General features: G+C 51.2%; 7 protein-coding genes and 1 pseudogene across 8 annotated transcripts, besides 1 other annotated feature; 4 read left to right on the top strand and 4 right to left on the bottom strand.

Annotated features, from left to right (window-relative positions):
• Window positions 1-261: 261 nt before the first annotated feature.
• On the top strand, window positions 262-3,047 carry NCS54_00449600 (Beta-glucosidase; the record flags this gene model as incomplete). Its single annotated transcript, XM_053150028.1, has 5 exons — window positions 262-393; window positions 452-592; window positions 646-826; window positions 882-1,719; window positions 1,769-3,047. The coding sequence occupies 5 exons, from the start codon at window positions 262-264 to the stop codon at window positions 3,045-3,047; spliced, it is 2,571 nt and encodes an 856-aa protein (XP_053006003.1).
• Window positions 3,048-4,025: 978 nt separating this feature from the next.
• NCS54_00449500 (Hypothetical protein) lies at window positions 4,026-4,472 on the bottom strand (the record flags this gene model as incomplete). Its single annotated transcript, XM_053150027.1, has 1 exon — window positions 4,026-4,472. One exon carries the CDS (start codon window positions 4,470-4,472, stop codon window positions 4,026-4,028), a length of 447 nt encoding a protein of 148 aa, XP_053006002.1.
• Window positions 4,473-5,385: 913 nt separating this feature from the next.
• On the bottom strand, window positions 5,386-5,790 carry NCS54_00449400 (Hypothetical protein; the record flags this gene model as incomplete). Its single annotated transcript, XM_053150026.1, has 1 exon — window positions 5,386-5,790. One exon carries the CDS (start codon window positions 5,788-5,790, stop codon window positions 5,386-5,388), a length of 405 nt encoding a protein of 134 aa, XP_053006001.1.
• Window positions 5,791-6,343: 553 nt separating this feature from the next.
• Window positions 6,344-10,302, bottom strand: NCS54_00449300 (AAA domain-containing protein; the record flags this gene model as incomplete). The annotated part of the gene is made up of 6 exons (XM_053150025.1): window positions 6,344-7,473; window positions 7,526-7,681; window positions 7,728-7,775; window positions 7,836-7,895; window positions 7,949-8,137; window positions 8,187-10,302. 6 exons carry the CDS (start codon window positions 10,300-10,302, stop codon window positions 6,344-6,346), a joined length of 3,699 nt encoding a protein of 1,232 aa, XP_053006000.1.
• A 441-nt stretch (window positions 10,303-10,743) lies between these two features.
• Window positions 10,744-12,721, top strand: NCS54_00449200 (annotated as a pseudogene). Its single transcript has 5 exons — window positions 10,744-11,298; window positions 11,352-11,547; window positions 11,598-11,735; window positions 11,784-11,948; window positions 11,997-12,721.
• Window positions 10,744-12,721: a sequence feature.
• A 2,836-nt stretch (window positions 12,722-15,557) lies between these two features.
• NCS54_00449100 (Hypothetical protein) lies at window positions 15,558-16,560 on the top strand (the record flags this gene model as incomplete). The annotated part of the gene is made up of 2 exons (XM_053150024.1): window positions 15,558-15,710; window positions 15,763-16,560. 2 exons carry the CDS (start codon window positions 15,558-15,560, stop codon window positions 16,558-16,560), a joined length of 951 nt encoding a protein of 316 aa, XP_053005999.1.
• Window positions 16,561-18,258: 1,698 nt separating this feature from the next.
• Window positions 18,259-20,064, top strand: NCS54_00449000 (Acyl-transf-3 domain-containing protein; the record flags this gene model as incomplete). Its single annotated transcript, XM_053150023.1, has 1 exon — window positions 18,259-20,064. One exon carries the CDS (start codon window positions 18,259-18,261, stop codon window positions 20,062-20,064), a length of 1,806 nt encoding a protein of 601 aa, XP_053005998.1.
• Window positions 20,065-20,586: 522 nt separating this feature from the next.
• On the bottom strand, window positions 20,587-23,841 carry NCS54_00448900 (Hypothetical protein; the record flags this gene model as incomplete). The annotated part of the gene is made up of 1 exon (XM_053150022.1): window positions 20,587-23,841. The coding sequence occupies one exon, from the start codon at window positions 23,839-23,841 to the stop codon at window positions 20,587-20,589; it is 3,255 nt and encodes a 1,084-aa protein (XP_053005997.1).
• Between the last annotated feature and the right edge of the window lie 250 nt (window positions 23,842-24,091).

The following is a 24,091-nucleotide window of genomic DNA, read 5'->3' as shown; positions in this document are numbered from 1 at the left end:
CACAAGCGGAATACACATTCCGCCACTAGTTCCAACCCCAGGTTCATCATCTTTCTCTTATCACGGAATCTAGATTCCACTCCGTGAGTCTGCTACCAAACCCCGCTCCCCGGAAAGCCCTACGAGACCAACGTACTGTACGCACGTCAAGCGTAACAAGGTCGGCCAGGCCGGTACTTAGCCACCAGCTCCCAGCGATCGAGACTTGTTTCTTAAATTAATCACTGCGCACATTCCAAGCCGTTCGATACCGGCATGATAATGGTGTTAGACGACAAGGGCATCGAGGCGCTGATCTCTCAGCTGACCTTTGACGAGAAACTCAGTCTCATAGCGGGCGCCTCAACATGGAGGACCACAGCCATTCCTCGCTTGGGTATTCCAAACATGAAGGTACCACTTCCGTCGGACTGAAGCTGCCTTTGTTCTATCATTGATATGATTATTCCAGCTTTCAGATGGCCCATCCGGTGCCCGAGGTGAAATCTTTGGGGAGAGTGTGCCTGCGGCATTCTTCCCAAGTGGTGTCAGCTTGGGTGCCACGTGGGACGTAGATCTCGTGTATGAGATAGGTGAAGCTCTTGCAGAGGAGGTATGATGCTGCGGACAGTGTCTTTACCGAACCAATATTGACTAGGGCTTCAGTGCAAAACCAAGTCGGCCTCTGCTATTCTAGCACCAACCATGTGTATCCATCGTCACCCCCTTGGAGGGCGCAACTTTGAGTCCTTCAGCGAAGATCCTTACCTGACAGGGAAACTTGCATCTGCTCATGTACGCGGTGTACAGTCTCGAGGAATAGCTGCAACACCAAAACATTTTGTCGGTAAGCGTAATCGAGGCGCTAGCAAAGGCTTACAAGGACTGATTCTTGTCAAAAGCCAACGACCAGGAAACTCTCCGCTTCAAGTACGATGCCATCATCTCCCAGCGTGCTCTCCGCGAGGTCTATCTGCTACCCTTTCAGATGGTTGTTCGGGAAGCAGACCCGTGGTGCATGATGACATCCTACAACATGGTAAACGGGCACCATATGGATTCTCACAAGGAGATCCTTACGGACATTGCCCGAAAGGAGTGGGGATGGGAGGGACTGTTTATGAGTGACTGGGGCGGAACCAACACCTCGGTTGAGTCTATCAATGCGGGCTTGGATCTTGAAGTGCCCGGTCCACCATTGAAAAGGTCTAAAGGGGCTCTGGAAGGCCCCGTCAAGGAAGGACTGGTTGACTTGAAGTGCGTCGACGCCTCAGTCTCGCGCTTGATCAACCTTTTGCAGAAGACGGGGCGTTTCCAGGATGCACGAGACAGCCCTGAATTCTGCAAAAACGATCCAGGCGTCAACAGCTTGCTGCTTCGAGCAGCTTGCGCAGGTATCGTCATGCTCAAGAACGAAGCCAACACACTTCCTCTTCAGCCTTCAGAGAATATTAAGAAAATCGCCATCCTCGGTCCAAATGCCAAGAAGGTCGTCGCTGGCGGCGGAGGCAGTTCCTACATCAGAGCGCCATACTGGACATCTGTCTTTGAGTCGGTTGAGAGGGAATTTGCCGGCACTTCAACCAATATTGCTTATGCGTCTGGAGCAAAAGCGAATCGATACCTGGCGACGATGCCACCTGGACTCGTCCGAAACCCCGACACAGGCAAGCCAGGTGCTGCTGTTGACTGGTTCATCGGCCACAATCTCAATGCTCAGGTCGCTGCAACAACCCACATGTGAGTTGACCTGATATAACCAAGACAAACTCGGTCTGACTTGAACCAGCGACGATCTCTATTTTATAGCCTACGGTGTGATGCCTCCTGAAATCAACCGCGAGACGGACTTTTCCTTCCGCATTCGCGCAGTCCTTCAACCCCTGACTTCTGGTCAACACCAACTATCTCTTGCCAGCATTGGACCCTCGAAACTCTTTCTTGACGGGGTTGAAGTTGCATCCCAATCTGGTGCTTTCGACGAGAAGGGTTCTTTATTCTTCACTTATGGCAGTGAAGAAACCATCATTTCCCTAGATCTCGAAGCTGGGAAGGATTACAAGATCCGCGTTGATTATCGATCTCACGATAGACAGCTGGACGAAGCCATACTTGCTGAGATGGATCCGATGGAAGACAAATTCCAGGGAGCGAGGATTGGCTACCAAGAGCAAGATTTCGTCGATCATGTCAAACAAGCCGCCACACTGGCCGAGGACGCGGACGCTACGATCATCGTCGTCGGCCGAGATAAGGAGTGGGAGACGGAAGGGCAAAACATTCCTTCATTTGAGCTACCTGGAGAGCAGGTCAGGTTGATTGAAGAGGTCTCCGCAGCGTGTAAACGCACCATTGTCGTTGTCCAGGCGGGAACGCCCGTGCAGATGGATCCGTGGATCAACAAGGTCCAAGCTGTGCTATACACTTGGTACCAAGGCCAGGAGCTGGGCAACGCTGCCGCTTCGGTCATCGTCGGCAAGTCTAACCCCTCTGGACGTCTTCCAATGACGTTTCCCAAGAGAATCGAGGATTGCCCCGCCTTCTCGTCCTTCCCAGGGGAGCAAGGCGTGTCCGAGTACTCTGAAGGCATTTTCGTCGGGTATAGATGGTGGGACTTGACAGACACGCAGCCCAAGTTCCCTCTTGGTTTTGGTCTATCGTACAGCACTTTTGAGATCAAGCCAGGCGAGATCAGTTCTCCCGTTCTCTCAAAAGACTCTGTATTGACTCTTTCTATCCACGTGCGCAACACTGGCGGAAGCCATCTTCCTGGCCGAGAGACCGTCATTGCTTGGGGCGCTCCAAGGGCGATGGGGCGGTTGCGAAGACCCAAGAAGCAAGTGTGCGCATTTGGCAAATCACCAGCCTTGGTGCCTGGGGAGCAAGCAATTGTTACTCTCCAGCTCGATGCGTATAGTCTAGGAGTGTATGATCCAAAGAAGAGAACATGGGTCATAGATGCGAACACCGAGTTTGATATCCTCATTGGTACCACGGCGCTCAATGCATCTCCAGCTTGGGTAGTCAAAGTGCCAGAGGAGATCACTTGGGTTCATACATTGAGCTAGAGTAGATCAATCATGTGTAGCAATCTGTGCCGCCTAGATTGAATGCTCCGACGGCTGTGACAACGCCTGTTGTACCGTTCCTGTTGTTGGTGATGGCGAGTTGCCATTGCCAGAATAGAGTCTTGTGTTCTTTGTTATAGTTGAAGCTCGACCCTTTATGGGATAACTGAGCAAATGGATAGATATTCAGAATGAAGAGCAGGCCGCTTTTATGATTGTAGGCTGTCGACGTGTTCTTGATGAATAAGGTTCGCTGAGGCAGAGTGTTGAGGAAGAATTTGTAAAGCATGTTTGATATTAACTGTTGCGTTGAAAGACATTAGGCATAATGGCTTAACTGTGTTTATAGCTGTGTTTCCCTTGCTGGGCGCCTCGATCTGCCTTTGGGTATGTCATGAGGTTAAATAACTTGACAATGGGGGTATGGCAGAAGCTTCGCTTGATGTGTAATATCCGCCCAAATGGTTGATGTGCGATATATGTTGTTTACTCCTTTCAAGAATCTCTATGTAAACTATTTTGGAGGAGAGTCGACCCAGAGTAAGAACGAGGAGCACCCCAGCCTTCTTACATGACCAGTGCAGTACATCATAGTCTACCCCGGGAACGCGCTGCACTCCTTCAAGGAGCTGTCGTCTCGGTTGAAGCTACCTCGATCCACGCAAGCGACAGATATTGTCTACGTGACCTAAAAATAATTCAACCTAATAGAAAGGTTTGAAATTAATGTACTCTTTGTGAGGAACAGGTTAGTTTCACATACGGAGCGGCTTTCGTTCCCTCATTGTCTACCTCAGCAGGCATCTTCTTTCGAATCAACAACATTATCACATTTCATCACGAGCACTATGAACAAAACTCCAAACGCCAAACATTAGTTACTTGATCCAGTTATCAATTGCAATTGAGCCATAATAACTCCTTGACTTACTTCACACCAACAAAGTACATAAACTCCCCTATCTCAATCATCTAGACTTACTTGCCCAAGAATCTATCTGCTTCTAGACAGATATTTTGACTTTGGGCCAAGAACCCCCAGAATCTGACGAGCAAGATGACTTCATCCCCTTCGATATTCGACTCGGGCTCCGTCATGTTCTTGAGCATCTGGGCGATCGGCTTCTTGGTCTCGACGAGCCTATCGCGGATATCCTCGGCGTCGGTCGACAGCCACTGGGCTCCAGGGATGTGCTTGTTGATTCGCTCGTTGATCTTGAAGATGCGGTCGTCAATTTCTTGAACTGCTTTCATCACAGTCTCAATGATGGATTCCCTGCCTTGCTGCATTCTCTCCTCGATCACCTTCTCGTCAGGTGATACGGGCTGATCAGCCTGGTCAAGGTTCTCCAGCGGTTTGGTGGCGTGGCCAATGGCCTCGCCATCCTCGGTCTCCTTGTGGGTGGTCGTCTGGTGATTGTGCATCTTGGAGGCTACGGAGAATCAAGAGTGTTAAAATATGAAGTAATTGAAGTCCCGGGATGGTGCTGAGAAGAGTGAGAGGTAGAAAATGCAAAGGATGAAATGACCTATTTATCTATAAGAGGTGCAGTCTAAAAATTAAACGGGGACTTGAATCGTATAATTCAACTCTTTATTGTTGGTATCCATGACGTCTCCCAGAGGGCTTGTTCTTGTAATCATCATAAGAACTCAACTGTTCTGTGTGAGAACGACGGTGCCATGGTACCAGAACATCTCATATAGAAAATTGATGCAACCATCCGATACTCCCTTGAGGCCAGAAATCGATTCAGTTGACCAATGTGGGATGTGCCCTGAGACAAAAGTGTGAACAACTGCCCAGGATCCTTATCAGTACCTAACGTCAATATGTCTTTGTCGTGGTCACGGTTCCGTACTGTCAAGGTACCAATGAATTGCCCTTCCCGTCAATTCTCACGCTATAGAACTGACTCAGAACAAAGAAACAGTCCAGAAAAAGAGGGGAATAACCATGCTATTTATGGCGATGCCCGGCTCTCCATCTCTGGGTAAGTATTACTACATCAACAACATTGACAACCGGGCGTCCCAAAGAAACAACCTGGAATAGCACGGCCCTATCTAGAGGTGGCAGGATAAATCATTCGTGCCTGCGTGTATAGGCTCAAGTTTTCCCCCATCATCTATTTCAATAAATCTACCAAGTTAGGTACTCTCTACCTACACCTCTTCTTTCGAATCAGCGGCATTATCACATTTCACGCGGAGTGCCATGTGTATAACACCAAAACGCTAAATATGAATTCAGATCTACCTGTATAAATAAATCTCTCCCTTATAACGCCTTATCCTATGTCACACCAACAAAGCGCCTAAACTCTCCTGTCCCAGCTTAGTGCCCCAAAAACTTGTCAGCCTCTGAAATAAGAGGATCAATGACATTCCAATAACCAAAAAGTTCCAAATACATGCTGTTATCCTCTTCTCGGATGGGTGGTCCATCCCTTCTGATCCGGTCGACTAGCTCGATAACGGGCTTCTTAGCCTCGACGAGCCTATCACAGAGGTCTTTAGCGTCCGTCGATAGCCACTCGGCGCCCCTGATGGGCTTGTGAACTCGGTTGTTGACCTTTACGATTAACTCGTCAAGGCGCGTTGCGGTTTCCATCGCGCTCTTGAAGACGTAGTCCTGGTCCAAGTGGTTTGGGACTGACCCCTCAGGGGGCGGTTGACTCGCGTAGCCAATGATCTCGTGATCATCAGTCTCAATGACAATCTTGGCTTGGTCTTGCGCCATGTTGTAAGTTGCTGAACGTTGTGGTGTATGAGAAGTGGTGAGTCGAGGCTTGTTGGTGTCAAGGCGTGATGACGATGAGAGCAAGAATTTGAGAATTTACGACATTAGAAGATCTATTTGTAGTTCTCTTTCAAACTGTCTTAACTGCAAAATGTGGCTCGAAGCCTGTAATTCCGTTCATGTTCGATACTTGGTGTCAGTAGTCCTGCTCATGTCCGTACCAACGACTGGGTTGGGATGTCGGAACAGCCCGTCCAGGAAAGCGAAGCCATCATCCGTAAATCCGTTTAGAATGCTTTGAATCTTGCTCAGGTTATAGACATGAATTGTGCACCCGAGAAGAAAACATGAACAAATGCTCAAGCTGCATGTCGTTACGCCAAGGCACGGCTTTGTCTTCATGCCGGGTTCGTACTATGGGAGGACAAAAGTGCTGCTCCTACCCCCGAGTTATCTATTGCAGAACAAAGAAACACTACAAAAACTAATTTAACTTCCCCGGTTTGTCAGTGCCAATGTATCCACCGAGTTACGCACTCCCTGGTCATCCCGTTTACATGCGACCCCCCTCATTCCCGACAAACTGTCTATGATTCTGCTCATTAAACATATCCTGTCCCGTCTGAGATCCAGACACAAAGCCCTGCGAAGAAGACTCTCTCATAGAAATTGATGGGACCTGCACCTGTGATCCCATGACCTGATGAACAGAAACACCCCCGTACCCCTGCTCCGGCTGGCTCTGGAAGCTATTCTGAGGAATAGGCGACCCCTGAAAGTTAACGTTGGTATTCCGAGGAACACTCTGGTTGTTCTGCTGGTAACCTTGACTGTTTTGTTGGTACCGCATGTACTGTCCATCCGACTGCTGGTTCTGCATCATGCGAGGGTCCGTCTGGCTTTGTCCCGGTTGTCCGGACATGCCGAAGCCCATGTTGCCCATCGGCGCCATCTGTTGTTGCTGCGGCTGCTGATACTGTCGGTATCCTTGCGGAGATACGCCCATGCTTTGGTTTGGCTGCATGTGGCCTTGGTTCAAAGGCTGAAACGGATCCCCTTGAGAAGCCACCCGATAATGCGAAGCATCGGAAGACATCGTCGTGGCATGTCCATGCCACTCATGAGAACTCATCTCCTCCGCTTTTTGCGCAAACCGACTAGACTTTGTCTGATACGGCGTATCCTGTCTCGCCCGCAGCCCATAGTCAATTGCCCTGCGATCGCCCTTCGTCCCGCGAATATCACCCAGATACTCCCCGAAGCTTAGATACGCAGCCTGCACAGTCTTGAAGTGCTTCAACTGCAGACTTACAGGAATACTCCTGTCAGTCTCAGCGTCGAGCTCACCTCCTTGAGCGTCAAACTCTGCCAACGCGAGGGCCGTCTGACACAGGTTGCGGATCTGGCGACCGTTCCAACGACTGTACTTGTGCTGCGTAAAGTGCTGCTTCGCAAAGTCCTCAATTGAGGACGCGTCAAAGATGATTTCTCTACCCTGCTTCTTGAATCGATCTCGGATGAGGTCGAGGTTAAGTTCAAAGACCTTGAGTGTCTTTTCTTCGTCGAGCTCTGGGTAGTACAGACTCATATGTACTCGAGATGCAAAGGCTTCGTCAAAGTCGCCGATACGGTTAGTGGTTAGAAACAGAATACCGGTATAGTACTCCAGAACTCGGAGGAACACTAGACCACGCTATCAGGGAAGTCACTAATCGAGGGAGGCCTTTCAACTCACCAGCAACCAAGCCGTTTCGCTTAAAGTCCATGCGTTCTCGAGCAGATAGGAAGACATCAGCCTCGTCCAGAAGCAAGATACAACCCCATCGACTGGCCAGGGCAAAGTTCTTCTCAAGCTCCTCCTCGACCTCGCGGGCAGTGGTTCCAAGATCGCCTAATAGGTTAGAATAGTTGTCAAGGCATAACGAGGCCAAACCCACCGCAAGTTATTTGAAACAGAGGCTTCTTGAACAGTTCAGCAATACCCTCTACAAGTTGTGTTTAGTAAGGTGGGCTCCAAGAAGACCTTCCACGGGGAGGATACGCACCGGCAGTCGTCGTCTTTCCAACTCCAGGTGCTCCATGCAACAGCATGATAAGTCCCTTACCTAAGATGCATCAGTAAGCAGTACTACACCGAAACCGCGTAGCAATATCTTACCCTTCCCCTTGATCAAGTCAGTCTGCTCATCCTTCGTAAACGCCGTCTGTCTCGACCGAAAGTGCTGAATCACAAGAGACTTGACCATCTCTCTATGACCCGCCGGCAACTCGAGCCGCTCAAACGCGTTGATCGACACGCTCCTCGCGTCGGCGTTTTCGTATCGGAGAAACGTGAGGTCGAGTTGAGCTGCCAACTTGTGTTAGTGCAATACAACTAAGAAAGTTGCGCGACTCACCCCATTTTCGACTTCGCAGCACAAAGCCGAATACTCGATATGTCATGACTACCAACTCCTCTTCAGTGAGCCCTTCCACGCCGCCCAGATCTTCCAACGGTCTAGGAGACAGCAACAAAGACGGTGCCCGCAGAGAAGTCTTCGGGATGAGGCTTCTGACATAGTTCTCAGTCAAAGTCGAGTCAATATACTCGCCGTCATGTACAGCCTGTCCATCACAACAAGACGCCATACAGGGTTCATCATCCCTATCATCCGGAGCTGTACCAACGGGTCCAATTGTGGGCTCCCACTTCTTTCGTCTCTTCTCGTCAGCTAACGCCTCGTTGAAATCCACAACCACTTGACTGTCAATCTCATCTCGCGTGTCCAGCGTGAGACCCATGTAGTACATAGGTTTAAACTTGGCCACGTCGAGAAGCATCTTCCCACGCTTGATAAAGTCCTCTTGAAGATGCTTGTTCTTGGCATGTCGGAAAGGATACACAGGAAGTGACCTGATATCCTTGAGTTCTCCAAACTGGGGAATCTTGAACTTTTTCGAGACAGGTCCAAACTGCTTGCCGTCAAAGTCGATATAGACGCAGTGAAGCATGACGGGATCCTCCCCCTCGTCATTATCTCCTTCATCTTCACTGTCGCTGTCATTCTTGTTCGTGGGCTTCTTGTACCAGCGCAGCCAGGGCTCCTCAACCTTGTGTCGCGGCGTCTGCACGCGTAGGATGACGTAGGCCTGTTTCTCAGTCTGATCGACGACCCTGTCTCCAGGTTTGAAGAGGTGCCAGATGTCGTGGAATGAGACGTGAGTGTAGTCAGGGCTGCTGATGTGATCGAGCTTTGCCTTGATGTTCTTGTCGAAAAAGTCCATCAAGCACCGGAGGTGAAGTAGTCCAGTGATGGTGTTGTGTTTTTCATCCTTTTCTTCTTCTTCTTTATTATCGCCATCTTTGCCCTTCTCCTCTTCTTGGTTGTCTTGAGAATCAGTCTTGTTTGTGTTTTGCGGCTCCTCAACGGAGCCATTCGGCTTCTCCAGTTGATCATCGTCTTTCTTTCCCTCAGGCTCCTCCCCAAAAGTGGGCTTCGAAGCTTCTTCAGACTCCTTTGCTTCTTTATCGCTCTCCCCCTGTTCCTCTGATGCTTCAGGAAGCGGTTCCGTTCCATCGTAGCCCTCAAACTGCTTCTCCAGATCCGCAAGATACTCCCTCAGCTTGGTCTCGTGATAAACCAACTGCCGGTATGGCCGCAGAAACACCATCGACTTGTCCTTGGCAACACTCCATTCCTTCTTGTCCATGACGCGGCAGAAGATGGCCACCAGGGGGCCCGAGTGAATCTTGATTCTCTCAGGCAGAGGCCGTTCGCCAGCGGACTCTTGGTCTTTGTCGCTATCCACAACGCGATGGCCAGAGGACTTTGCCTTGACTGATCCTCCTGTGCGATTCACCGGGAGCTGAAGGATCGTTTGGGGCTCTGGCTCCGAGGATATGACCTCGATCGGGGTCAGAATGGAGCTTTCAAGCTCCCCCTTGCTTGCAATGAATACGAGCCAATCGACCCGGACGACCTTGGCCTTCTCCCCCTTGAGAAATGCCCCAACGCTCAATTTCCTCGACGCCTCCGGTTCCTTCTCGGTCAAGCTCTTAGACTTTGCCAACAACTCTGCATCTCGCTTCTCCTTCATAGCCTTCTTGACTTTCAAGAGAGAGTCGTGCGAGTCCCTGGCCCTCTTCATGAACCACATGGCGTCCCAGTAAAAGTCGAGGTGTGCCTCGTGATGGATCGACAGCTCATTCATCGTCATTGACTCGATCGCGACACCATCCTTCGACACCTCTTGCTCAGGCCGATCGAGCCTCTCGAATGTTTGGCGGAGGTCAACGATGCTGTCGATGAGCTTGAGCTTGGCTTCCATGGCGGCGAACCGCTCTTGGAGTTGTCCGAAGCCATGTTCCTTATCTCCGTCGCCGAGCGGCTGCACTGTGTTTTCCGTAGTAAGGTCGTTCATTTCCTTCTGTGGATCGACATGGCCGTTGACTTTGTCTGAGGTCAAGTCCGATACAGGAATTTGACCATCCTCAGCTGGAGGAGTCATGACTTGAGTTGTAACCATCGCCATTGTATTTGCTGTAAACTCTGCAGATGCGCGCCTTGCCTGAATATATGAGCAACAAATGAGGGATATTGCCCACGTCCGAGACTCCCCCGCCCCTGCGAGGATCAGCCTCAAAGGTCGTTTATGGGCAAATCAACGAGCTATCAGCCCAATCTACGCCGTTTCAGGCCATCAGCTACTGCAAGTACCCTAGTCAATGCAACCAAGTTCTAGGCAACGACGGAGCTCCAGTTTCTTACAGTTGGGGGCCGTTGTGACTCGTCTTGCATTCAGGCGGTTATCGCCGTTGAGGCTATTGGATATAGTGGTGGTGATATCCACATGACCCCAGTCTGGCCCCCAAAGCTGAATATCCATCAGCATTCCTCCTCTCTTCAGACTGACAATTATCTCAAGGTCCTCAGAACCAATCTGCAAACCGACTCCTCCACCTTGGTAGCAGCCATGTCCTACCAGATCCCCCCAAGAGACACATCACCACATCCAACATTCAGACTCCACACCCCAGCAGTCGACTTTATCGAGAACCGACTACCAGAGTACCATGAGGCTTTCGATGTCCGAAGGGTCCGTTACGATGCCAGCCAAGGCCAGTTTGTCGCGCTTATCCCGGCTCCGTCGCAGAGCCTGATGGTCCCTGATGCCTCACCTCCCACCCAGCCTCGGCCAGCGCCAGCTCCTTTGGCCGACATGAAATTCTGGGATGAGATATTTCCTAGCGCCATGGAACTCTTGAGCAACGAGACTCCGATTCAGTCCAAGTATAGTGAAGAATGGGGCATACGACACTTGACCAAATGGCAAGATGTAGAGGCCAAGTTGGAAAAGGCCCGTCAAGTTTATGACTTTGAGACAGGGTCACAGAACGTCGGCAAGGTTAGGCGGAAAGTTCGAAGCCTCATGGATGACCACCACGTTATCGCACAGCAAGCAACGAAGTTGGTCCCAAACTCTGAGATTGCAACTCCCATCGTTGGTGTCATCAACCTCATGGTAGATGTGAGCACGCTTTACAGATTCATATACCTACCCCAAGACTGACTGGCCCCAAGGCCTATAGCAAAGCATCACAGGTCCGACAGGAAGTGAACTCGAGCCTTGAAGACTTGCCAGACTCGTTTGCCAAGATGGATATGTATCTTCAGTCGTACCCGAAAGACGCGAACATTGTCAAAGCCTCGACCAATCTCGTTCTAGCAATATTCAAGGCCATCGAGAACTCTATCAAGTTTTACACCAGCATACAAGGTGAAGAAAGTCTCTGGGTGTTCAAGAATCTGACTAATGATATACAACAGCCAAGCGAGCCGGCGTCGCAATCCTCACAGGCCCACAGTACCAAGCAATCCTCGTCAAGAGCCTGACAGAGATGAAGAGCTGCTGTAGTGAATTAGAGAACCAGGCCCGAATGTCCTTTGATCACCGCATGATGGGCGGTAAGTACATAACATCAACTCGAAGGCCAAGACTAACTGTGAATAAAGACAACGACCGCATGTTCAGAGACCTTTCAACAATCATGCAGAGAAACACGGTCACAAACATGGGTCTCGGCGCAATTCTCCGCGAACAGCAAGCTCAGACTGCAGGAGTGCTCTGGATGCAGGACATGTTTAACTGCGTCCTATCCATCCTAAGCGATAGGGAGAGTATGTCCAACTATCCCCACCGACTCTTTCTCTGCTTACAGTCTCTAGGAAACTGGCAGACATATTCACCCGTCCCTTCAAGACCTGTGACTCCTCAGTCTATCCAAATGCCAGAACTCACACGCCGAGAACTGTGGTCTCGTCTTGGGATCCCCAACTTTGACGAAACAGACTTGCAACACATGGCATCTCGAGCAGAAGAAATGTTTCATCAAGACCAGGGTCGAGCTCAGCAAGTGGTCACAACGCAGCTATTCCGCAACTGGCTCGGCACTCCGAACTCCTCCAAGCTTCTCGTTCATGGCGACTTTAGAACGGCAGGAGATGTATCCCCTTTCTCTACACTCTGCGCCGTTCTTGCACACACATTCAGAGAATCTGGTCGTTACATCAGCCTCGTATTCTTCTGCGGTCGTCACCTCGCTTGGGATGAACATCATGGTGGTGCTGCCATGATGCGTTCCCTCATCGCTCAACTACTCCGTCAGTTCCCAGGGCAGTACTTTCAACCTGATTCTCAGATGTTTATCCAGAACATGGATCTTAGAAGCGTTGAATCTCTATGCAGTCTCTTTACCCATCTCATCGGGCAAATACCACCTAGAACACCGGTTGTCTGCATCATCGACAGTGTCAACCTCTACGAGACAGATGATTACCTAGATGACTTGGCGAGCGTGATATTGAGCCTAGTCAGCCTAGTCGACGATGGTAGCCGTGGCGGAATACCCCCGCTCAAGCTACTTCTGACCAGCCCGCGACCTACTGTTGAGGTACGAAGGATTTTCGACCTAGATCCACAGAGTTTACTTCACATGGAGAGTCTGCCTTGGATTGGGAGTAACTTGGGCGTGGGGGGACTTCAGGAGCGCCTGGCCTTGGGGATGTAGGAAACGTGAACATTGATACCAAACCGGTGGTAATATTATACAGGCGTATCGCTAAAATTAAATCCAATCCAGACCATACTATCAAGTTGACAGAACTTCTCCGAATATTTCGCGTGTTTCAATAGCCCAGGAGGTCCAACAAGCTCCTCAAACTCCAAGTCACCAGCTCTACCATTCGCCTGGAACAGCGTGCTCGATGTACAAAACAAAGCTCCCTTGACGCCATCTCAACTTTTCGGTGTCCATACATCAGCTTCGTTCGCCTATTCTCGCTACCCCGAAGATCGTATCAAACCTTCATGTCGACGGGGCCAGATGTCGATGAAATGGCGAATGATGGTCCAAAAGCAACACCAAGCTCAACAAGCTTACCCAGAACCCAACAAGACGAATAAAGAAATGCAAACATAATAGACGAAGCGGCAATGAGTGTAGTTATTCTCCGCTTCTCGAGCCCCGGTGGTCGATGCGCATGTCGAAAGTCCAACGGCAAGTCAAACACAGACTCATCATCAGTGTCGCTCTCTACCTCATCAACTATGTCTCTTTCAAAATCGCTCTCGGATGAGGAGTCTGCGTCGGAATTTAGCTCAATCTCACAGTCTGCGTGGTAGAAATGAGATTCGAGCTTGTCGAGGCTTCGAGTCGCCTGGAAATAGGGTCTTTGTCGGTCGGCGAAAAACATGGTCAGGAGTCGCTAGAACAGAGTCGAATAATAGTGCGAGACTTCAAACAAAGCCGCAAAAGAGACAACTCTTCGAATCACAAGTAAACAACTTTAAACTGAGCAGAGAAATGATGAGAGTAGACAGCTTTGAAAGATGCCGCCAGATCCGAATTAAAGCAAAGTAGCAGAACAAAGAAGCTCAATCTCGTGACTTCGCTTTCAACTCTGTTCCCCTCTGTTCAGAAGTGATTCCTCCTCCCCTACGTCTAAGCTTTAACGGGTGGCTAAATAGGATCACAGTGATTAAGTTAATAATGTACCAAGGAATAAAGGCATTGAACAAAACTATTAAAAACCATAGATTTGCATTGTGTAACCGCTTGAAAGAAACTCCTTAGCTTGCCAAAGGCACTTGATACTCGAGTCCAGAGTAAGTACGGAGTGTTTAGTCTCGAGCACCAAGCATTGTGCCGTCCCTATTCAGATCGATGCCCGTCCATCAACTACTTTTCTTTGACACGGACCATCCACCAAACTAAAGCCCTTAAGCCCTACAAGGTCGAGCACCAAAAAAAGAGACCTCCACAAAGAAAGAAAAAAAAAACGGCGTCGAGCCGTGTGGTACCCGCAGAGGGGCCAGGCCGACAAGACACGGCCGGCTCGGACGGAGTCACGATGGGTCCCGTCAGGCTTCCATTCTTCTGGAAGGATTAATCACTTTCTCCACCTTGAATGACGTGACGTGGAGTTTGGAGGAATAAAGCTATGACCCGGCTTGACGGGCTGTTATCTGCAGGATGGGCACCCCTCACGACACCTGTTCAATCAAAGGATCTCTATCACTTGAATGCCACTGCTACAAAAGAAAAAAAAGAAGAGCAGAGAGTATCTCATCCCTCGGCTCTACTCAAGCGCACTCACATGCAAAAGCAATACTTACCGAGGAGCCGGAGAATCTCGCAGCCTGCTGGGCGCACATCCAATATCCAACAATGACTCTGCATGTGAGGAATGCAAGGACCATCCCAGATTCACTCAGGGGAAATTCAAGCGCCAATCTACATCTCGCAGTTCCCGGGTTTCATCACAGCAACAGTCAAGGGTACCTGGTGTAAAACACAACAAGGGCAGCATTCCAGTCGTTGTTGCGAAACGCTGCATTTCAGAACAAGACTGTCAGATACAGCTCCAGATGCACATGATCTTCCAGATCCATTCCAGGCTTTCTTACGGAGTAATCAGTCTCGTGCTTATTCGGCTGTGCTGAATCAATCGCCACAAATAATGCTAGTCATCCGTTTCGCCGCCAAAAAAGCAACATTTCGCCCCGAAAATAAATAAAACACGTTTGACTCGACGAAAAGAAAAAGGGACATTAAAATTTTTTAAAGAAAAGAAAACGGAAAGTATGGGAGAGAAAAAGAAAGGCCAGCGTCGAGACCACTACCACACGAAACAAAAAAGGACCCTTGTGAAAATTTTTGTCTGTGCCACCAAGTAATCTTATTTTGTCGTAAGCAACCTCACCCATTCCAGTTCTCGAGATGGGCAACAGATGTAGATACGGAGGAATAGGGTCAATGCTGATAGCTCCATCTTCATACGAACCGAGTCAAAAGCTCAGACATATAAAATCAAGGAAAACAAACTTGAAACTGATTCTCTTCAAACGTCATCGGATCCATTCCAGCCACAATTGGGTTCCGGCTGTTGAGACCCAACCTGCCAAAGCATCCAGGGTCCAAGCTGGGATGACCCTGAGATTTTAAGATTACCTCGCCCGTCTCTGGCCCTCCCATTGGAAGACACCCCTGCCAAGAGTGCCATTGGGCACAGTTTAGGTACCCTTGATGCACCCCGCGGTCAAATTTGTTTGACAGGTTTCTGTTGTTGTTGTTGTTGTGGCCCGTCCTCGATGTAGAACTGCGTATATATGGCGAGACAGCCCTGTCCCCCCTTGCGGCTGGGCTCTGCATCTTCATCAGAAGGCACACGACCACCTATCCACGCGGGCGAAGTCCTTTAGTAGTCTTCTCAACTAGTAGTCCAGACATGGCTCCACTACTGACCTTCGCCCAGCTGGAGCAGGCTGCTCTATACGTGGTGCGTCTCATCGCCGACATTCCCGGCCTTGAGAACACGCGTCTGGCCATCATCGGTGACCTGGCCGTCACCAAGTATCTGCCAAACCATGGCCGCCCTGCTGTACGTTCATGTCTCACTCAGACACTATCAACACTCACTGACATTCTCTCAGAGCATCGACCTAGTCATCAGCAAGTCCTCCTCTCCCGGTCGCGTCCGCAAGGAGATTGTCGGCCACCCCATCACGCCCCTCATCGAAAAGTCAGGCGCCGTCTTCTACCGCCACACCTCTGGCTGGGAGATCGAGGTCAAGCTCATCCCCGACTGGCTCTGCCCGTACCTCCCGGCGTCTGCCCGGCGCGTCCGCGACGTCACCGGCGAGGCGACCCTGCCCTACACGTCTCTCCAGGACCTCATCGTCTTCAAGATGGACGCCTGCGGTCTCCACGAGAACGACGCCAGCAAGCGCCGCGACGCATGCGACGCCGCCGCACTCCTCGAGCTGGCCTCGGAGCACGGCGCCCTCAACCTCGACGAGGACCAGGCCGAGCGCGCCGAAGAGGCTCTCGCCGACATGGTTGAGTTCTCGGATCCCGAGCACGACAAGAACTGGTGGCAGCGATGCCTGGGCATGGTTTCGGACAAGCCGCGAACTCCCCAGGAGATCCTCTCCGATCTCGCTGACCGACCCCAGACGGCTGCTTCCTCTCGCTCATCCATCCACTCGTCCATCTCGCGAGCTTCCTCCTACGCGAGCACCCACTCCTCGACCTCTTCCGTCTCTTCCGTTGGAATGGACGACAAGCCCTCCATGGCCGAGAAGAACGGACGTCCCCGCAAGATGAGCATCACCAAGAAGACGCCCCGACACAAGCGCCACACCTCGATCAGCGGCCTCGAGGTGCACATGCACCGCCTCGACCTCGAGCGACCAGCCTCCCCCGGCATCGCCCTCACGAACCGCATCTAATGCGCCACCACCACCACCACCACCACCACCACCACCACACCCTTTTTCTTTGGAGTTTTCGTTTTTTTTTTTTTCTTGTTCTGTGATAATAGGGAACGCATGGCGGGAAGCTACTTGTACTACATTACGGGATACCCAATTGTGTCGTTTAGCGTATTGTTAATGTGTTGAGACCTATGGCAACGAGGTTTTTTTGGCAAAAAGTTCTTTCTGGTTAGGAAAAAGTTTGGAGTTGGAAGGATATAGACGACAACGGGTTATGGTTTGGAGGATGTATTATGGACCTTGTTAGAATACCTTCTCTCATGTTTTCATTTTCCTTTGTCTAGCTGTATTCTTCTTGTTTAGATATTAGATTAGCCACTGTATCATCATTAAGATATCCCATTGCGACATACAAGGTTCAACATGTGCGTATTGATTCCCGTGCCAAGCAGTGTCCCCTTCGGCAAGTCTGAGTACCTATATATGTCATCGTCCAGGATAGAGAGCGCATAGTACATCTCCCAGTGGAGCTTCCCGGGAGGGCCGTATGCCCTAAACAACCGAAGTCACTGAACCCTTCCTCGAAACTCAAATCTGACTACACGCCATCTCTAACACGACTTGGATTGAGCTTCTATGATACAAGGCTCATTCTCTTCATGTTCCTATCTCTTGTCCCGCGTCTAGCAAGCAGCACCTCAAACGGCTTTGAAACGCTCGGCAATGTGCACAACTCTCAGGCTTTGGCGATAACCATCTCATGGTTATGAATTGGGCGTTACGTGTTCAATCTCACTGCTATTTTCAAAGGTCTCGCGGCTCTAGGGCCGTATTACTCGAGTCGACCTTTTTTAAAGGCCCTCCTGAGAATTGTAGTATCAGACGGGCATCAGGGCCAGAAAGCTGAACCCAGGCTGCCATCCTCTTCGAAAAACAACCGATAATGTCAGCAACTAACTATATAGAAGACAAATCATGTAAAGTGGTCTCATGTGTTCCTTCAAGGTTCAAGTCACGAAAATTGGGCCTTGGCACGCAGAGCATCTACGTTGACCTGCAGGGATGGACGCTGTGCCCAAGACCATGCAAGCATCACGTTTACCTGCAAGAGGAATCACGCAGTTTCTGTGTATGCATGAAGCTGTGGTCCTGGGCTAGATCGGTCTCATGCAAGGCGGACGAAAACCCGGGGTAGATCAAAAGTGGTGTCGCGTGACCATCCGTAAGTTAATTGCTTGACAGTTGCCATGTGATTGGGTTTGGAGTTGGAGCCAACTTCTTGAGCTCCAAATACGGTATTGTTCATCAACGAGATCCCACGACACATCAATCAACGTATAGAATTACATGTATATGTAGGTATTATATAATGGTAGCATTTTCTCAGTATTTTAATTATTTTAATTATCCTCCCCTCCAACACCCTGACGTCACTCTCCAAGCAAACTCCCACCCAGCACTAGGGTAAGCCACCAGGAGTCACCCCGCATCAGCCGCAGTGGCGCACCACCTTATGTAAACCTCCACCTACAACCGCTCCAACCACTGCAAGGAATCCAGCCAACCACCCCTTATCACATCCACATTATGTAATCCTCGTGTTCAATGAGCATTCCGTCACAACTCCAGGACACCCTGTTTCATCCCTCATCTCAACAACCCATCGCACAAATTGACTGTCGCGTGCACCACACCCTCACACCACAGTCAATCATGCTTCCCAGCCCGAGGGCAAAGTCGCGCGACGGGCTGCCTCAGCAGGCGGAGCTGCTCCAGCAGGACACGGACCGCGACCATGAGAAGGCCTCCCTCGCCAGGAAGAACAGGGACAAGATTCGATGCCTCGACGGGCTTCGCGGCATCGCTTGTCTCATCGTCTTCAACTACCACTTTTTCTGGCCCTGGACTCCTGCTGTGATGCTGGGCTATGGCGCCCTGGCCCCTCGTTCTCCCGAGCCTTACTGGAACTGGCCCTCGCTGCCGATTGTCTGCCTCTTGCATCGTGGACGTCCAATGGTGGCCATCTTCTTTGCAATCTCGGGTTATGTCATCTGCCGTCACATTCTGAGGTCAATCCACGAGCGTCGTCTCGAAGACACGTATCAGAAGCTTGCATCGGCCGTTTTCAGACGCGTCTTTCGCCTCTACATCCCTCCCACCATCAGCATGTTCATAGTGGCCATGCTTGCCCAGATCGGAGCCTTCAAGTCTGAATTCAACATCTACAAGGGTCCTGACTCGGTTTACATCAACGCCACTATTACCACTGCCCAGATCCAGCTGGATACGTCATGCGTCAACGGGACTTCTATTATGGGTGCTGCAGGCGTCGCAAACTATCTGGGCTTGCAGGGCCCACTGTACCTGGGCAACACAACCGCCAACCTGACTGATTTACTCTGCGTCAACTCCACCTCGCGACTCTACGGGCCTGATAAGTTCTACAAGCTAGAGGGCGAAGTCGAGGCCGAGCTTGCAAAGAACACGACGGACAACGCGACCACCACTGCTCTGCCAACCCTGGAGACTCTCTCACCGCGTTCGTATCTCAAGATTGAAAATGATAAGCGCAAGACGCCATCTTACGTTTCTGACCTCACTGAAAAGACTGAGTCTCTGAATGACACAAACCCCGTCAACCTGACCTGGGTCCAGTTTGGTGGCTCTTGGGAGGAACACCCCTTCATTCACGACAACATGACGTACGCCCTCAAGAACTTTACGAGGGCCTACGCAGAGTGGGCAAACCCCTTCAACTTTGGCCACTACCATCCTCGCTATGATCCTCACACCTTTACCATCCCCATGGAGCTTCGTGGCTCGATGGTTCTGTACATCTTCCTGCTGGGTACGGCAGCTCTCAAGGCAAGATGGCGGCTTCGTTTTGCAGGTTTCCTCTCCGCCTACAGTCTCTTTATCGGACGATGGGATATGGCCACATTCTTGGGAGGCGCCCTCCTCTCGGAGCTGGATATTCGACGATCTGACCCCAACGACCGGACAATAGCACCTCCTTCCGTGGGCGCCGGCAAATCTCGCCAGTCAGGCTTGCAATCGACTCCCCTCCGCGTCCTCGTCATCTTTGTGGCCCTCTACTTCCTCTCTTACCCGGATGTAGGTGCCGAGTACACTCCCGGCTTCGTCTTCCTATCCTACTTTGTCCCCAAGTACTACATTCCCATGTCAGGCTGGATGTTCTACCAATCTATGGGTGCACTTCTTCTCGTTCCCTGCATCCTCCGCAGCCCACTCCTCTGCCGCCTCCTCGAAGGCCGGGTAGCGCAATACCTAGGCAAGATCAGCTTCTCACTGTACCTTGTCCACGGTCCTGTCCTACACTGCATCGGCTTCTGGATCATGCCCCGACTATTCGACAACTTTGGCCGTCTCACAGGTTACGCCATTGGCTACGTGACACTCATCAGCATCACCTTTTACCTGACAAACCTGTGGCACAGAAAGGTGGACGTGTGGAGCATGACTGTTGGAAGGAGAGTTGAGAAGATGCTGTCTGAATGAGTGAGGAGCAGTTGGGATTGGTTCCGTTGGGAAAACTGCATTGTAGGGAGGCATCATGTGGCGCAAGGTTTTTATTTAGAATGCAAATTTGCTTTTGGGTTATTTGGATACTGTACTATAACGTATCTACTCTGGAGAATGATATACTAAAAGTCCTTATTAACTGGATACGTGCACTGAGCTATACATATTTCGAACCTGTTAATGACAGAAACCAACATGATGTCCTCAAGGGTGGCAGTCAAATCAAGTTCATTGTCCAAGTTAGCAGCGAGACAAATGCCTTTGGATATCTATCTGCCGATATTGCTCGAAAGGGGTTGTCTTCACAAGAGTATCACCTACCTAGTACCATCGCACTTCAAGACACAAGTTTCACGAGTCATGAGAAAGGATATGGGCTGAATTAGTGCATTGTCCTAATCTAGAATACCTAGTAGTTATGAAAGCCAGTTGATATCTGGGTTGTCAATCTCATGAACCCCCATGATCACAAGCCAAACTCCTGCTTATATCTCAGCTCTAGAGCTTTCGAATAGCATCCATCAGTTCCTTCGCAGCATCCTCCCCAATCTCATCCGCCAACCATCCCTCAGCCTTCTCAACGAGCATCTCCCAAGTATCCTCCTCACTCTTAAGCTTGCTCTTGAAGAAGACAACCGCACACGCAGTCGCAACAATGTCATCCTTCTGCTTGTGGTTCACCACAGCGGTAGGCAGACTCATCTTCGTCAGATCCTTGGCCTTCACACCCAGCACACCCTCAAGCTCTCGGCTCCAAGACCAACTGCCAGAGAAGGTCTGCAGAGTGATGAGAGTCTTGAGAGCAGTTTCAGCATTGAAAGCAGGGGCAGGAGGGGGAGGGGGAGGGGCAGCGGAGCCCAAATCATCATCCTCCTCGAGTTCGTCAGGCAGCGGCATGCACGCTGCCTCTGCCATCTCCTTCTGCAACTGCTCAAGATTGGCATCGTCGACAGACTCCTCCGGAGGGGCTAGTGCTGGCGCAGCATAGATTGGTGGCTGAGGGCTACTAAAGAGGCCACATCGAGGTGCCCCCTGAGTTTGACCAAAGGGAGAGCTTCTGGTTGCTTCGAAGGATTGTTGTTGGGGGGCCCCGAAAAGAGCACCTCCAGGTGCTGCGGGTGCTGCAGGAGGCGGAGCACTGCCAAATAGGCTGCTGCTTCTGTTGTAAGTTGCTCCAGTGTTTCCAAAGCCACCCTCAAAGCTAGAGGACCCAAAAGTAGCAGGCTTTGCCTGGTCACCACCTTGGGCACTTCCAAAGAGTCCTCCCGTGCTGGAGGGTGCAAGCCTCTCGAAGCTTACCGCCTGAGGTGCTGCAGCCGGGACTGCAGAGCTTCCAAAGAGTCCTCCTGAGCTGCTATCGGAGCTGCTCTTCCTGCCAAACAGCCCGCCCAGGCGACCACCTCCGCCTCCAAACAGACCTCCACCGCTTGTGGAGCCGGCGTCGGTCCTGGACCTCGATGGAGCAGCCGACTTGACCATGGATCCCATGGACCTGAACATGTTTGCTCCAGGAACGCCCATCTTCCTAGACTTCCGGGCAGACCCTTTTGCGGATTCCAAGCACAAGCTCGCAGAGGCAATACTGACATCCATTGGGGCACTACGGCCATAGAAAGCATCTTGGGGTTGCATCGTGGCATAGCCAGCAGTCTCGTCATAATCTTGATATGAAGGAGGAGCGTCGTGCTGCTTCTTCTCCCCGTCCTTTTCCTCGACAGCGACGAATGAACACCACTTGCCACCGACTTGGTAGGTGACACCCAGGCGAACAGCCTCTCGCTCGACGAGATCCGAGAAGTGGCCCTCGTGCTTCTCCTTGAAGAGCTTACCGCTGCCATCCTTGGCATGGGTGATCCATCCGCGGCCCTCTTCTAGCTCCTTGACCTCCTTGCGAGCCGCAAGACGGTGAATGACCGAGTCCTTTTCGGTGAGGGTGGTGATTGGGATCTCCAGCTCAAGGGGACCATGGCGAGATGTGCCCTTGAGGAGGACCGACTTGGGTCGCTGGTCAGGTGTGGCATCGGAGAGGAGCACGTAGACGGTCGTGCGGTTGAATGGGAAAAGAGGAGGAATCTCGCCTGGGGTCTGGAGGTAGCGAGGAATGGGGACAGCAGGAAGATGATCGTACTTGGAGTCGACGTCGGGCGCATCGGTCATAGCGGTGTCGTTGTCGTCATCAACTGAGCGATCAAATAGAGAGATGGGCTGCTTGGACTCGCTGGTCTTCTCCGTAGCCTCAACCTCCTGAACATCAATCTTGAGGCCATCGCTGATCTTCTCGACCAACTCGAACTCGTCTTCGTCGTCGGCCGAGGTGTCTGCCTTTTCGTACTTGATCTCGAGAGAGTAGTCGGTAATGTGGGGAAACAGAGCTCCCTTGAGCATGCGAATGACCTTCTTTTCCATCTTCTCGCCATGGCCGACAGTCTGAGCAAAGCCATTACCAGCCCGGGCGACGCCCTCAACCAGAGAGGTACTGGCGCCGGATCCAATACCGAGAGAAAATACTCTGACGGAGCCCTTGCTCTCAGCCACATTACGGTTGATGAGCTCAAACAGGCTGTCCTGGTCATAGATGGCACCGTCAGTTAGCAGGAAGATCTCGAGGTTCATGTCGGTGTAGCGCTTCTTGAAGGTAGCCTCAACAGGCCTGTACATCTCGGTACCACCAAAGTCGGCATCGAAAGTCTTGATGTGGCGCAAAGCCTTGTCGAGACTGTCCTTGCTGTAAGTCTGGGACCTGTCCCAGAGAAAGCTGAAGTGGGAACCGAAGCTGCAAATGTTGAACTTGACGCCAACGGGAAGAGACTTGAGGAAGATCTCGAGGGCAGCTTTGAGGTCGGGAATGGTACCGCCCATGCTTCCGCTGCGATCGCAAATAAAGACAATCTCGGGCTTCTCAGAAGGGAGCTTGAACTTGGGGACAAGGGTTGTCATGAGGGCACGCTGGTTGGGAATGGTGGGATGAGTCTCGAGAATGGCCGAAGGCTCTCCGATGTTGGTGGCGACGACCTGAACAACAAAGTCCTTTTCCAAAAAGGTAGCGTTCTGTTGAAGTGTGGCCGAGGCCCGACGGAGAGATGGCTCCTCAGACTCGGTCGTGGACGTGGTGCCGATGTTGACCGAGATGGGATGGGATGGTGACTGGATGGACTTGATGGAGGAGCCTTGAGGCATCTCGGCGTCAATACTGAAGGCGATTCCTTCATCTCTGATGACATTTGAGCCATCTCCGAGGCTCAAGGCTGTTCCATATCGAGGGACAATGTGCGTGGGAATAGTGAATCGGACACCGTCAACCTCGGCATCATGCTTGAGCTCACCAAGGTAGGTGATGTCAACCTGGATCTTCTCACCGGCTGGAACATTTCCGATGGTGGTAGTGAAAACATCAGCAGACTCGAGCGACTGCTCCAGCAAGCCGGCGATCTCTCCCTGTGCCTTGGCTTCTTCGTACACCTGCTTAGCCTTTTCGCGCTCCTTGACTACGCCCTTGATGACGCGGGAGCCGACTGTGCAGGTAAAGGCAACGACAGAGACTCCATCGTAGAGGGGAAAGATGTACCGAAGCTCATCGATGGCGTTTGTCTTGTCGGGGTTCACAAAGGTCTGGGTGAGGTTTGTGCGGGATGTGGTGGCGAGGATGGTGGTGTGGGCTTTGACCTGGACCTGGGGGAGGTACTTGCGAGCATGCTCGACCCAGATGAAGCAGCCGCAGCTGGGCATTACCGTTCGCTGGTAGCCGAAGAACATGTTTCTGGTGGTGTTGGGGATGTGATGTGGGGGTGGTGATGGTGATGTAAGATGAGAGGCACTCGGCCGGCAAAGATCAGTCACGTATCACCAAGTAGCGGGTATCAAAGATGAATGGCGATGATCAAAAAGGAAGATGAAAGATGATGAGACGGGGCGTTAGTCGTAAGTCTCTCAAAGGGTACGGCTGAAGTTGGCGCAGCACCAGATGAATGAATGGTCACAGTGATTATGGAGTGGATGATGATGG

Source organism: Fusarium falciforme, chromosome 3, assembly GCF_026873545.1.
Source record: "Fusarium falciforme chromosome 3, complete sequence".
NCBI lineage: Eukaryota > Fungi > Ascomycota > Sordariomycetes > Hypocreales > Nectriaceae > Fusarium > Fusarium falciforme.
Note: the sequence above shows the minus strand (reverse complement) of the source record. Positions and strands in the feature narration are given on the sequence as shown.